We start from the raw sequence: 13573 nt of genomic DNA, 5'->3' as shown, positions 1-13573 counted from the left end.
TTGATAATCAAAACTTTAGTCTCAGGGTGAATCTTAGGCATGTTTGCAGAGGTCTAGTTGCAGTTGATGTGAAGGTCTAGTGTACTGGGGTTCTTTTTATACACACTTGAGACCTAATTGATCCATTATTAGTCACAGGTGAAGCTCATATGACAAGGTGACAACACTTATGTCTTTGCAAAAATTGACTCAATGGGCTTTACCAAGCTGTGAATATTACAATACTTTTTGAAAGTTTAGTTTTTCACTGAAAGATTATCACAAAAGCTGGTGGGATTAAAATGAGCCATTTCTGGTAAAAAAAATCTTGATTAGAAATATATTTCAGCGGCACTTTAGGTCAATTTGTACACAAGCGACAAGACTTTTGTCAGGGACTGTATTAACCCCTACCATTCACTCCCTTTATAAAGTTTGGAAGAGCCAGGATATTTTTTAATATAACTCCAATTGTGTTTGGCTGAAAGAAGAAAGTCATACACACCTAGGATGGCTTGAGAATGAGTAAGTCATGGGCTGATTTTAATTTTTGGGTAAACTATCCCTTTAAAGCAGGTGTGTGTGTGTGTGTTTATGTGTGTATGTGTGTATTCTGATAGTCAGAGATCTGCACACAGCTACACACCTGCTCAGGTATCGGGCTGCAGAGAGGACAGGTGAGAAACAGACTTTTGAGCTAGAAGCTGAAGATATCAGAGACACAAGAAGTCCAGACAGCAGCCACAGGAAAAACAGACGAGGAGGTTATTTGGTACGTTTATGAAGGGAAAGATAGTGGAAGGAGAAAACATATTGTTTGTTAGTTTTAGATTCACCACCATCTGATGATTTTTCACACTAATTTATTTGCTGAAATGGTGGATCTTCTAAAGCTGACAGTAAGTATTAGATCATGGTTAGCGTTGAATGTCGTGTAGGATTTGGAAACCTGCTCCCAGTTTAAAAGAGGATGAAATGACCTTAATGCAGCGCTCACCTTTGCCAGGTAGGCCTCTACGCGGTTGCTCTGGGATTCTCCTACCGTACCCAGCAGAGGGGTCCCCAGGCCCAGACTCCTGTTCAGGGGTCCCAGAGAGGCTCCATACGCCCCCACGGAGCCCAGAGACGCCACATCGAGAGCCGGGCCTCCCAAACTGCCGTTGACTATACTGCTGGTGAGCAGGGATTTACTGCGCTGCCTCTCACTCAGGAGTTTAGTGTTGGCTTCCGCTAAACGCTCATTCGACCTGCACGTTATAATAACAAAAAAGACATTTAATGACATATTGTAAAAACACAAATAAATAAATCATCTAAACAAAGACAAAGAGCTGCCTATTCTATGAGTAAAAATATTTATTAGGGCTGATTCAAATAACAAGGGCTGGTAAAATGATTTATGGTCATTCATTCATTCATTCTTGTTGTTGTTGTTTTTACTGCTTTTGTTATTGATTTATTAGTCTTTATTTTTAGTTTTTTATATTGTACTATTTTTTTAATGCATTTATTATTTTTATCTGTGCTTGGTAAAAATATTCTGCACCTCCCTTTATATGCATTAATGTTGAATAATATGTATTCATGAATTTACTTATTTATTTGTATTCTACAATTTTACCATTTTTACTTAGTACATTTATTATAATTTTCTGCACCTTCCTTGATATGCTTTGAATTAATATTAATAATATAAAATAAATAAAAAAAATTGTTCTTTTACATTAATTTTTTTAATGCATTTGTTTTTTCTAGCTTCACTTGTTAAATCTGTCAGAATTTTGTGCTCTTCCCTTGATATGCTAATATACACGCACGCACGCACACACACACACACACACACACACACATATATATACATATATACATTGTTTTTTGTCGTACTTGGTAAAAAAAAATCTGCACCTACCTTGATATGCTTTGAAAATAATATTTATTTATTCATTTGTTTATTTACTTGTTTACTTATTTATTTGTGTTTTACTGTGTATTTATTATTTTTAGTTTTCCGTAGTAAATTTATCAGAATGTTATGCCTCCCTTAATATATGCTTTGAAATAATTCATTGCTTCTTTTGTGGTTGATGCAACTAAATAAAAATGTTGAATCTCACAAAGAGATTAGATTAATATTTATGTTTGTCTTAAATATAAGGACAGCCTCCCATCATGCCTCTCACCTCTCCAGTTTGGAGGCCAGACTCTTGCGGAGGCGGAGCTCTTCGCCATACAGCTGTCTGTAGCGCTCCAGCTCGGTGCGGCTGGAGTCTCTCTGAACCAGACTGTCCTGCTGAATGCTGCGCAAGCGGCTGAGTTCTCCCTCCAGATCCTTGATGCGCTGCTCCTGCTGAGCGCGCTGACTGGCCTCGTTCGCAGCTTTCATCTGCTCCAGAGCTTCCTGAGACGCCGCCTGCGTCTGACAAGTAAAACATACAAACAGTGCCTAAAACTTCAGAATAAAACTTATTCTAATTATCTTTTAATATTTCATATTTCAGAAATAATTAAATAATAATAATAATAAATACATTATGCCTGCATCTAAGGAGTGAAACATACAGTGTCTAAACCTCGATAAACTTTGATACGATTTCCTAATAACGTTAAGAAATCGTACATTTTAGAAATATATAATATTGTAAAATAAATAAATAAATAAATAATAAAAATAATAATACAATTCCATCTGTGCTTGATGATTGAAAGTCTACACCTTGCATACAAATTGAAGGAAATGCATTGTGGTGCACTTAGGCAAGGCAAGGCAAGTTTATTTGTATAGCACATTTCATACCCAATGGCAATTCAAAGTGCTTTACATAGAAATTAATTAAAATAGTGGTAAAATATGCATGAGAAAAAAGAATACCATGTGTACGAGTTAAAAATTAAAAATAAGGATAGTTAAAACAGTTGCAAAGAAAAATAAAATAAATAAAATGGTCAGATCGTCAATAGTAAAAATGAATAAAAATGACTATTTCAATCAGTATTCCCTGATTTTTACTCAGGAACCTTCTTGTTAAACCCATTTTCACTCATCATACCCTTCCACAGATACTTAAACCTTATTGTCAAACTTACTATTTCCATCAAACCCAGTTTTCACTCATCATATTTAACTCAAATGAACATATTAAATATATTCACACTTAGGATTGTGTACCTGCAGGAAGAGGTTGACCTCCTCCAGTTTGTGTCGGATCTCCTGTCGGGCCCTTTCCTCCGTCTCCCTGCGGTACTGCTCGGCCTGGCTCTGGTCCATCACACCGGCCTCCAGCTGCCTGCGCAGACCGGCCAGCTCCTCCTCCAGCTGCCTGTTGCTGCGCTCCATCTGCTCGTGGCTTCGGCTCAGGCTCTTCACAGACGCCAGCTTCTCCTTCAGCTGTCGGTTCACCTCCTCCATCCGGGAGCAGCGCGACGCCTCACGCTCGTACTGAGACTGGAGCTCATCCATCTGACCCAGAGGAAGGGTGACAACAGAATTGGAGGCAGGCAGAAAAGGGCATGTAAATGAGAAAATAAGAGACTCTTAAAAAAAAGAGTCTTAAAGGAAGTGTATGTAAGATTGTGGCCAAAACTGGTACTGCAATCACTTTCAAATTACTGTGGAGCGATGTATCCCCTTCCCCTCCCACTGACTCGAGGTTGCCAGATTGGCTGCAGGATCAGCAGGAACGTTTGTAGATCTGCAGCTGTGGTAACTAGAGCAGATCTGGCAACCCGGATGCCTAAACACTACTGACTTTGTGATTGGTCGATAGGTAGAGGGCGGAGCTTCAGGCCAAAACACAACATCAACATCAGTTGAGGGCTGCAACAACAACTTTTAAATGACAATATCCTGGCCGGACTACTGCTGTCAGTGATATAAGTATTTGAAATTAACATGATTTCTTAATGTCTAGTGACATTTAAGGCATATCATATCATATTTCTTACATACAGTTCCTTTAAAAAAAGGAAATAAGGCGGTAAATGGCTGGAGCTGAGACTGTACCCTAGTCTTCATCCTACTGAAGGCACTCTCTGACTCCAGTCGGTGGCTCATGTCTCCTCTAAAGCTGCCCACAGTAGAGTCCAGCTGTCCACCGCCCTGATCACGCAGCTGTTTCTTAGCGGTCTTCAATAGAGTCTTCAACCTAACATACAGTAGCATACAATGACTGACTGACTGACTGACTGAATGAGGCATTAATATAAGCAATGAATAATGAGACATTCTCAATGTGGTTATTGTTAACTAAACTATTAAAAAGGGTTAGAAATAAAAATATATATTAGATGAAAAAGTTATATTTAAAAAACGTTTAGAAATGCTGGCTTGGCAACTAACTGAAATAGAATGCATTTAATTCTACGTGAAAAACAAAAAAATATTCAAACTAAATAAAAATAAAAACAAAGCTAAATAGAAATATTTTACTTTATATTTTATTTATGTAACAAAAACTGGAATATAGTCAACATAAATATTGATCCTATTTAATATTGATACTTGGTTTCCAATGTATTCTACTTTAAATGATCATTTATTTCTGTGATCAAAGCTGTATTTTCAGGATGGTTCCTCCAGTCTTCAGTGATCATGGCCCTTCAGAAATCATTCTCATATGAGGATTCATTAGTGTTGGAAACAGTTCTGCTGCTTAATATATTTGATGAATAAAAGGTTTAAAAGAACTGCATTTATTCGAAATAAAAACATATTTTCAAATAATATAAATCTCCTTTACTATCATTTTTTTTATCAATTTAACACATCCTTGCTGAATAAAATTGATTTAAAAAAAGAAAGAAAGAAAAAAAATGACTGACCCCAAATGACTGACCAGTAGTGTATATTGTTGTTACAAAAGATTTCAATTTTTAAAACTTTTGCTTCTTATTTATTTTTTATTTTTTTACTTTTTATTCATTAAAGTATTATAAAAAAGTATCACGGGTTATGAAAAAATATTAAGCAGCAGAACTGTTTCCAACTTTGAAAATGAATCCTCATCTGAGAATGATTTCTGAAGGATCATGATCACTGAAGACTGGAGGAACCATCCTGAAAATACAGCTTTGATCACAGAAATAAATAATTATTTAAAGTAGGATAAATTGAAAACCAATAATTTTAAATTGTAACAATATATCACAATATTACTTTTTTTTCTGTATTTTTGAAACTTATTTCAAAAACATTACAAACAGTAATGTGTCCAAACTTTTGGCCTGGACTGTATATTAAAAAATAAATTATACATATATATAATTATATATTGATCCTATATAAATATATGTAAATAATATTATATATATTAAATATTATATATACAGTATACCAACATAAATATTGATCCCATTTAATTTCTTTCTTTTTGCCCATCTGATTGTGAATGATTTTCTTTATAATTAAATACCTTTCCTCGTCAGTTAAACAAAATAAATTCCCCATGGACAAAATGAATCCTTGAATGATCCTGTTTCACAGAAATGCATCACTATGGAACCGCCGTGTGAATGTTTTAGCCCTACATATAGCTGTATGTTATTCTACAGCACTATCACAGCAAAAAACAGGCGTCAGTCATCACTGAATTAAACAAACATAAGACAAACATGTAAAAAGCAATGTGCACTACCTGCATTGATCTCACACATTTGCAAGCAGGAGGATCCGCATAGCCGGCTTCTCTACGTACTCAAACACGGCTACAGGTGTAGAGCTGCAGCGGTCAGGGGTTAAAGGTTAAAGGGTCACCTGTACATTTCTTTCTGAAGGTCTGTGTTTCTCTTCATCTCCTGCTCCAAGCGGGTGTCCACAGATTTCTTCTGCTCGCCTAGTTTTTTAGCCTTTTTCTTCTCGAGCTCCATCTGAGTGTTAGACAGAGTGTCAGGTCCTTCAAATCTTAATAACAGATGGGATTAATTGAGTTGTCAACATGACATTTCAAACTGTTTTAGGAACATGAAATACTTAATCTAATACTGTTTCAAACAAGATTTATACACTACTTTTCAAAAGTTTGAGGTCAGTAAGATTTTTTTAAATACTTTTGATTGTCTTTTCTGCTCACAGAGGCTGCATTTATTTACTGTAAAATCAGTAATATTGTAAAAATCTTAAAATGACTCTTTTATATTTGAATATATTAAAATGTAATATATTCCTGTGATCAAAACAGAATTGTCTTCAGACTTTAGTGTCACATGATCATTCAGAAATCATTCTAATATGCTGATTTGATGCTCAAGAAACATTTATGATTATTGTCAATAATCAGAAGTTATGATTCATATTTTTGTAGCTTTTTTTAATCTTATGATGAATAGAAAGCTCAAAAGAACATAATTTATTTGTAAATATTGTGTTACATTCAAAATGATTTTACTGTAACGTTTAATCCATCTTTCTTAGCTAAGTAAAAAAAAAGATAGATATATATATTTTTTTTACTTATTAAAATTATTTAACTTTTGAATGATAATGTGTGTATCTATGCATGTATACACGAGTCAATAAACATTTAGCAACTCACAAACATGCAGACTTCATAAAAAATATTGGGTGTCAAGTAACACAATTTTGATGGATATTATTGTGTCTTTCTGGCACCTGATTGGTCAGTTCTCCTTTCTCTTTCTCCAGCTCAGAGAGGCGGAGTCCTAGTCGTGAGCGGCTCTTTAGCTCCTCCTCCCACAGAGTTTGTGAGTCTTGGGCATTATGGGACAGCATACTCTGCTTCTGCACCTAAAGAAGAGGAGCACAAATAAACAAACAGTTGTTATATATTCCTATAGCTTTGCTCATCAAGATCAATGTGTGTTTGTGATGAAGTGTACCTCTCGGTTGAGCTGTTCTTCGAGCGTCATCTTACTGCTCTGCAGGTTTGTGACGAGATCTTCCAAGCGATTCCTGACCTGGGAACATCACAGAGGTCAATACGCAACAGGATCTTGCCGATTAGATAAACTCAGCTACTTCATGCTTTTGATCTGAACACTTTAGATCCCAGGAAAAAAGAGATGCAAAAGAAGAGAAGAGAGTTTACAATCCAATGAAAGTCAAATCAAAATTTGCCAAAAGACCACCACCAAAACAGAGAAAATACCCCACTAACAACCCAGCTAGAATAAAGCAATAAAGTACACAGGCACTTTATTGTTTCTTGTTCATTTCAAGTGTAATCACAGTAAGATTTGAGGTCTAGAAGAGCTGTAATTCACAGTAAAGGAAACAATCAATAAAGGCAAGTGCTAGAAGCACAGCTAGATGTTTGATACCAACCCCTTCTCCAGGTGAGGAGCCTGAGAGCTGTGGAAAGAGTGACTATACCATCAGTTTACATGAAAACTCCTCTCCGATTGACTCACATGTACAGTCGCCTCATTCCTGCACTGGCACAATTACCCGGAATTCATCTGAAGTCTAAAGCTCAGATGACTTAAGAGGGTGAAACGAGGCTCTGACAGGATTAATGTCTAAATCTACCATCATCCGTTGAGTCAGGACATTTGTACTTCACAAACTAGAGATATTTGAGAGAACTCACCACAGCCCCGTCCTGAACGCCCTTCTGTAGTGCTTCAATACGGTTGGTCTGCTGTTTGGCCGTGGCCTCCAGTCTGGCGTTCTCGATCTCTAGCCTGTACAGAGGTCATAAGCTCATCAACTGTTGTTACCCTTTAATGATCAGTTAGCTTAGTCGCTGATTACAGTTGATGATGATGGGCGCTTTGTATCATTCAGTTGATGGATGCAAGATGAGAGGGAAAAAAATTCTTCATTGGAATGCATTTTTTGTTACAATAACTTAGTAATATGCTATAAATGACATTACTAAAATATTTAAATATGAATATAAATATATATTAATATTGAATACCTTGATATTATGCAATAATTACAATTTAATTTAAGTAAATATGATAAATATATTATTAATTTTATATAATATTTATATAACTTCTAATTATGCAATAAATGACATTACATATATTATGCAATAAATTACTATTTAAATAAGTATACATAAATATTTCATATAAAATCACATATTTACATTAATTTAATATACAATAACTTTAAATTTAGCAAGAAATAACATTACTAAAATATTTGAATCTATTCATATAATATTCTAATTTAATAACTTAATATTATGCAATAAATTACTATGTAAATAAGTAAATATGAATATATACAATCATATAATATATTATTAATTTAATAAAATATTAATATACAATAACTCCAAATTATGTAATAATGACATTACATATATTATGCAATAAATGACTATTTAAATAAGTAAATATATATAAATATACAAAAACTTTATATAAATAAATATAAATAACTATGAATATAAATCAATTCATATAATATTGTTATTTAAATTGTATGTAACATATTGCATAATATTAAGCTTTTAGATATGAATATTGTATAAATAAGTTTAAAAAAAAAATATATATATATATATTACATAGTTTCATTTACCGGTAATATTCATATATAATAACTTAATAGAATGCAATAAATTACATATATATTTGTTTTCTTTAATAACTTTCATTGTAATCCCTCACGTCACTGATCACCATTATTTAATTTAAATCATGTATTATGTTGAAGTTAGAAATAAAGTGATAGTTTTCTGTGCAGACCCAGGTGACACTGATGAACTGTACCTCTGCACAGCCTCCTCCAGCTGCCGAATGGTTTGCTCTTTGCCTGTAGAAGCGGCTAGCGCCTCCTCCAGTTTCTGAGCGATACTGCAGGCTTCTCGCTCCTTATCGTCCAGAGAGCTCTTCAGGTGGCTGATGCGTCTCTCGGCCTGGACGTACACCTCTTCAGACTCCTGCAACTAGAAGTGAACAGAACGTAGGGCAAACAAATCAAACAAAAGGTCTGCATAAGAACCTATAAGTGACTCATACTGAATGAATAAATATGCCTGCTGAAAATAATGAATGAACATATATTGTTCCTGAGACTCGTCACACACAGATTGCACTGTTAATGGCTGACCACAAGCAGACTGGACAGTTTAAAGTAAGTATAAGTAGATTATTGGGTACCTTGCCCTTCAGTCGGTCCATGTCTTTGAGCGTGCGCACCTTCTCTTCCTCAAGATCGTTGCGGTACCGCGTGTTGACCTCCAGAGAGGCCTCGCACATGGACAACTTCTTAAGAGAGTCGGCCAGTTCCTGCTGGAGCTGTCTGAGAGAGGTCTGCAAAAACACTCAATATATTCATTCTCTCATTGGATCATCTTTCTTTTACATTATCTTACACTGTATCTATGTGTGTACAAAGTTGAGAAGTTTCTGTCTACATTTCAAGTGCCCATTCGGTTGACCAATGACATTTTATTTTGTGTCACACTGCAGAGCAAACTCTGCACTTTTTTTTCTTTGTCTGTCTGAAATAAAATATATAAAAATTATGTTTCTTGTAGATGTCATTTTTTTTGTCTTGTTATTTTATACTTTGATGCACACTACTGTTCAAAAGATTAGGGTCAGTAGTCTCTTCTGCTCACCAAGGATGTATTTATATGATTGAAAATACAGTAAAAACTGTAATATTCTGAAAAAGTATTTTAATTTAAATTAAGTGTTTTCTATGTGAATATATTGTTAAAATGTAATTTATTCCTGTGATTAAAGCAGAATTTTCAGCATGATTACTCCAGTCTTCAGTGTCACATGAGAAATCATTCTCATATTCTGATATTAAGCCGTTTTACTGCTTAATATATTTGCAGAAACTGATGTATTTTTGGTGAATAGAAAGTTCAAAAGATCAGCATTTATTTGAAATAGAATATTTTGTAACATTATAAATGTCTTCACTGTCACTAATTTAATTAGTCCTTGCTGAATAGAAGTATTTATTTTGAATACTTTGAATAACTTTTAAATGGTAGTGTTTACACAATATTACTAATTCCTTTGTATATGTAGATTTTAATTGTTTAATTATGTGTAAAATGTAAATTAAACTATGCCAAATCAGTTTGATACTAATGAATATCTGAAAATAATGTTGTTGTATTTATTTTTTTTCCCCAAATTTTTCCAAAAATAAGCCAATCTCAGTTTCTCTACCTCTCTCTCATCTTTCTCCTGCTCTAGTTTGTAGTTCTGCTCTCTCAGCTCGCCGTTTGTCTTCGCCAGCTCTTTGCTTCTCTCCTCCACCAGGTGGACTCTCTCCTCTCCATCGGCACGTAACTGGTTCAGCATTTCGGCAAAGTTTTGGTGCACATCTGTTACAGCTTTGTCCTTCGCTGAGCCCTTGTTGAGCGCCTCCTCCAGCTGCTGTCGCAGCAGCGCGCCCTCGCTCTGAGCCTGGGCCAGACGCTCCTGCATGGCTTCCAGTTTGGCCCCGGCGCGGCTGGCCTGCTCCCGTTCGCTCAGTACCGTCGCCTCCTGTTCTTTGAGTTTGGCCTGGGACTGGTCTTTCTCCCGGGCCAGAGTCTCCAACAGCACGGCCTTCTCTGCGATGGTCAGAGCGTTGCGGTGACACTCGTTCTCCAGGCTGTTGGCGCGCGCCTCTGCCTTGCTGAGTTTCTGGGAGAGGGACTGGATGGTGTCCCGTTGGGCGCTGGACTCAAAGATGTGCTTTTCCTGCGCACGCTGATGCTCCTCGCGGTCTCGCTGGAGTGTGCGCTCAGCTTCTGTGCGTGAAGCCTGACATCTTTCAGCCTCCTGTAGCGCCGCCTGCAATCGTGCCCTGCTCGCCTCAGCCTCGGCCTCCATTTGCTGCCTCACCTGCCTCTCGTGCTCCAGTTTAGCTGTGATCACCGAGCATTCGGCCTTCAGCGCGCTGAGCTGCCCGTTGTACTGGAACACGGTCTGGGCCAAGGCCTCCTCGCTCAGTTTCATGTCCCTGCGGGTGTCCTCCAGTCTCTCGCGTAGAGCGTCTCTCTCCTCCGACAGCCGCGACTCTTCTTGCCGGCTGTGACACTGAGAGCGGTCCAGCTCGGCCCGGGTGCCGTTCAGCTCATCCTGAAGGGCTCGGTTTTGTTGCATCAACTCTCGCTCTCGGTCTGATGCCTCTGTCAGCTGGGACATGGCCTGAAAACAACATCAGTAATTAACATGACAAAAACACATTTTAGGATTGTTTAAAAAAGAATCCTTAAAACAGGATGTGGCTTGATCGCACTAAAGTGATTGGCTCTATAACACGGTAAGTTAATGCCTAAGTACAGGTCATTAGGACAAAGCCTGAAAACCTGATCAGTCACATGTCTGAAAACAGGATTAGAGCAGTTGGGCTACAGTGAAGAAGTTCACTGCTTATATGCGGTAAACCTAAATCATGTAAAGGAAGTAACTTGTGTTTGGCAAGCACTGAATAATTACAATTGAATCGTGATTGTAAGGTTAAAACATCAGTGCAGGCGTGATTGAATGACGTCTCTGCACATGTGACTGTAAAGATATTACATCACAGCATATTTGACTACATGCATTTGAAATTTGCAATGAATATACAGACTGCTAAGAAAAGTAGCACTTTTCATGTAGCTGGTAATATCTGATGTGACAGCGGTACCTCATTGCTCTTGTTGAGGTTTCGGAGGTTCTCCTCCTCAATGTCCTGCTGCTTACGCAGGTGGTTGTTGAGTAACTCCTCATGTAGGGCGCGAGCACTGCGCTCATGAGACAGGAGACGTTGAGACTCGTCTCGATCCTCCTCAAGCTAAACATACAAACACACACAGTATTCAACACACTGAGGTTACCGGGCACTGTAAAATCTAACAGTCTCTGCTGTTGACCTGTTTGATGCTGTTCTTCAGGGCTCTGATCTCCAGTTCCAGACTCCGGACTTTCAGCTCCGCTTTGTGGCGCTCCTCGGCCTCGGCTCGCTGCTGCTCCTCTTTCCTCTGTAGCTGCTCACGGGTTTTATTATACAGCATGTGAGCACTCTGATGTTTCTCCTGTTCCTGTCTCAAAAGGAACCTTTCATGAGAAGATGGAGAGAGAGAGAAAGAGAGAGAGAGAGTCAATGGCACTGTTCCAAACCCTGGGGAGCTGCTGACCTCTTTCCGCATGCATTGAGTTGAGCTCACTTGAGATTGTTCATGTCCGTTTCCAGTTCCAGTTTGAGATGTTCAAGGCTGGACTTGCTGCCTCTGATCTCATCCAGCAGGATCTTGAGCTCGTTGCGTTCTTGCTCCAGCTGAGAGGTTTTATCCGCCAGACGACTATGTCTGTCTCTCTCCCTCTGGATTGTGCGCTCATACTCATGAAACATGTTTTGAAGTTTCACCACACTCACTGAGTCTGCAGGGTGGACGTAAAACACAGGAGATTTAAGAATACATCTTCATTTGCTGAAGAACTGATTATAGGTAACTTAAAGGCTTAGTTCATCCACCCCCCCAAAAATTCTGTCATTAATTCCTTACCCTCATGTCTTTCCAAACCCGTAAGACCTTCATTCATCTTCAGAACACAAATGAAGATCTTTTAGATGGAATCCGAGAGATTTCTGTCCCTCCACTGACAGATACGTAACTACCACTGTGACGCTTCAAAAAGTTCATTAAGAGATCAAACAACTAATCTATATCCATTAACAGATTTAATGTAGTCTCTTATACACATATAAACATTGATCAGCGAACAAACAGAAGCTCAACAAACCTGCTTGATGCACAAAAACAAACCTCAAACATGAGAATGAACCTCATTGGTTTTTGCTGCAGTTCAAATGTGTTGCATAAAAAGAATGAACCTCTTTGGTTCTCGCATGTCAAGTGAACATGCTTGAGCTTCTGTTTACCACAACTGAATACAAGGATAAATTAAATTTCTCATCATATAAAGTGATCTTGTCTCTTGGTCTAAACCGTTCAAATTCATATGGATTAGTTTTATGAGATCTTTATGAACTTTTTAAAGTATCACAGTGGTAGTTGAGTGGTGTCACCCACAACATGAGGGTGAGTAATTATGAATTTTCATTTTTGGATGAGCTAACCCTTTAATAGTTTATTTACAGCTGACTGGAGTAGACTCACCCAGATAGCTCGAATCGAGCTGTTTGAAGAGCTGAGATGCATTGCGGTATCCAGACACTGGAGTCTCCAGCTCTTCAGTGGCTGTGTCAGAAGACTGGGTGAGATCTTCAAAATCATCCGCCATCTCCAGCTCTCCAGTGTTCTGCGTAGGAGACAATAAAAGTCAATAAAACAATGAGTGACTTATGTTAAAGTCACTATTTTTGTGGAATATTGCAGTATTTATTATAAAAGATTTATCCATGCACATCATTATTTAAAATTCACGTGCCCTCTTAATCTTTAATCAAAATAACCTCCCTTCCCTCTTCTCTTCTCTGATGACGTGTTTACTGGAGCGAGAGCAGAGCGACCTGTCACTCAACTATCCACAACATCCAATCAATTCCCCATGAACAAAATCAAGTCCCGCCCCATATTTTCTCTTGTTCCAGAAGTCGTTTTACTCAGATATACGTCACAATAGGGAAGAAAAGAGTATTGCAACTTCTGCTTCTTAACATTTTACTGCATTACAAATATTTATCTACTTATTCTCAAAGATGTGTTCGGTAACCACTGTC

General features: G+C 37.5%; 1 protein-coding gene across 9 annotated transcripts in view; it reads right to left on the bottom strand.

The window, feature by feature from the left end:
- Positions 1-13573, bottom strand: part of si:ch211-272n13.3 (ankyrin repeat domain-containing protein 26) — a 74545-nt gene that overhangs the window by 4023 nt on the left and 56949 nt on the right. For 7 of the 9 annotated variants that reach the window (XM_067435846.1, XM_067435845.1, XM_067435848.1 and 4 more), the window contains 16 exons: positions 13011-13152; positions 12057-12270; positions 11763-11946; positions 11537-11683; positions 10084-11052; positions 9052-9204; positions 8662-8837; positions 7521-7614; positions 7256-7282; positions 6811-6888; positions 6584-6718; positions 5729-5841; positions 3980-4121; positions 3146-3436; positions 2160-2395; positions 977-1226 (listed from right to left, as the gene is read on the bottom strand). In XM_067435846.1, the coding sequence (XP_067291947.1) occupies positions 977-1226; positions 2160-2395; positions 3146-3436; positions 3980-4121; positions 5729-5841; positions 6584-6718; positions 6811-6888; positions 7256-7282; positions 7521-7614; positions 8662-8837; positions 9052-9204; positions 10084-11052; positions 11537-11683; positions 11763-11946; positions 12057-12270; positions 13011-13152 (3351 nt within the window). Of the gene's footprint in view, positions 1-625; positions 684-976; positions 1227-2159; positions 2396-3145; positions 3437-3979; positions 4122-5728; positions 5842-6583; positions 6719-6810; positions 6889-7255; positions 7283-7520; positions 7615-8661; positions 8838-9051; positions 9205-10083; positions 11053-11536; positions 11684-11762; positions 11947-12056; positions 12271-13010; positions 13153-13573 lie in introns of all 9 variants that reach the window. The other 2 variants (XR_010901551.1, XM_067435847.1) reach the window with 2 other exon arrangements.

The sequence above is a fragment of the Pseudorasbora parva genome, chromosome 25 (assembly GCF_024679245.1).
Source record: "Pseudorasbora parva isolate DD20220531a chromosome 25, ASM2467924v1, whole genome shotgun sequence".
Taxonomy (NCBI): Eukaryota; Metazoa; Chordata; class Actinopteri; order Cypriniformes; family Gobionidae; genus Pseudorasbora; species Pseudorasbora parva.
The sequence above is the reverse complement of the archived record's forward strand: the minus strand, read 5'-3'. Positions and strand labels throughout refer to the sequence as shown.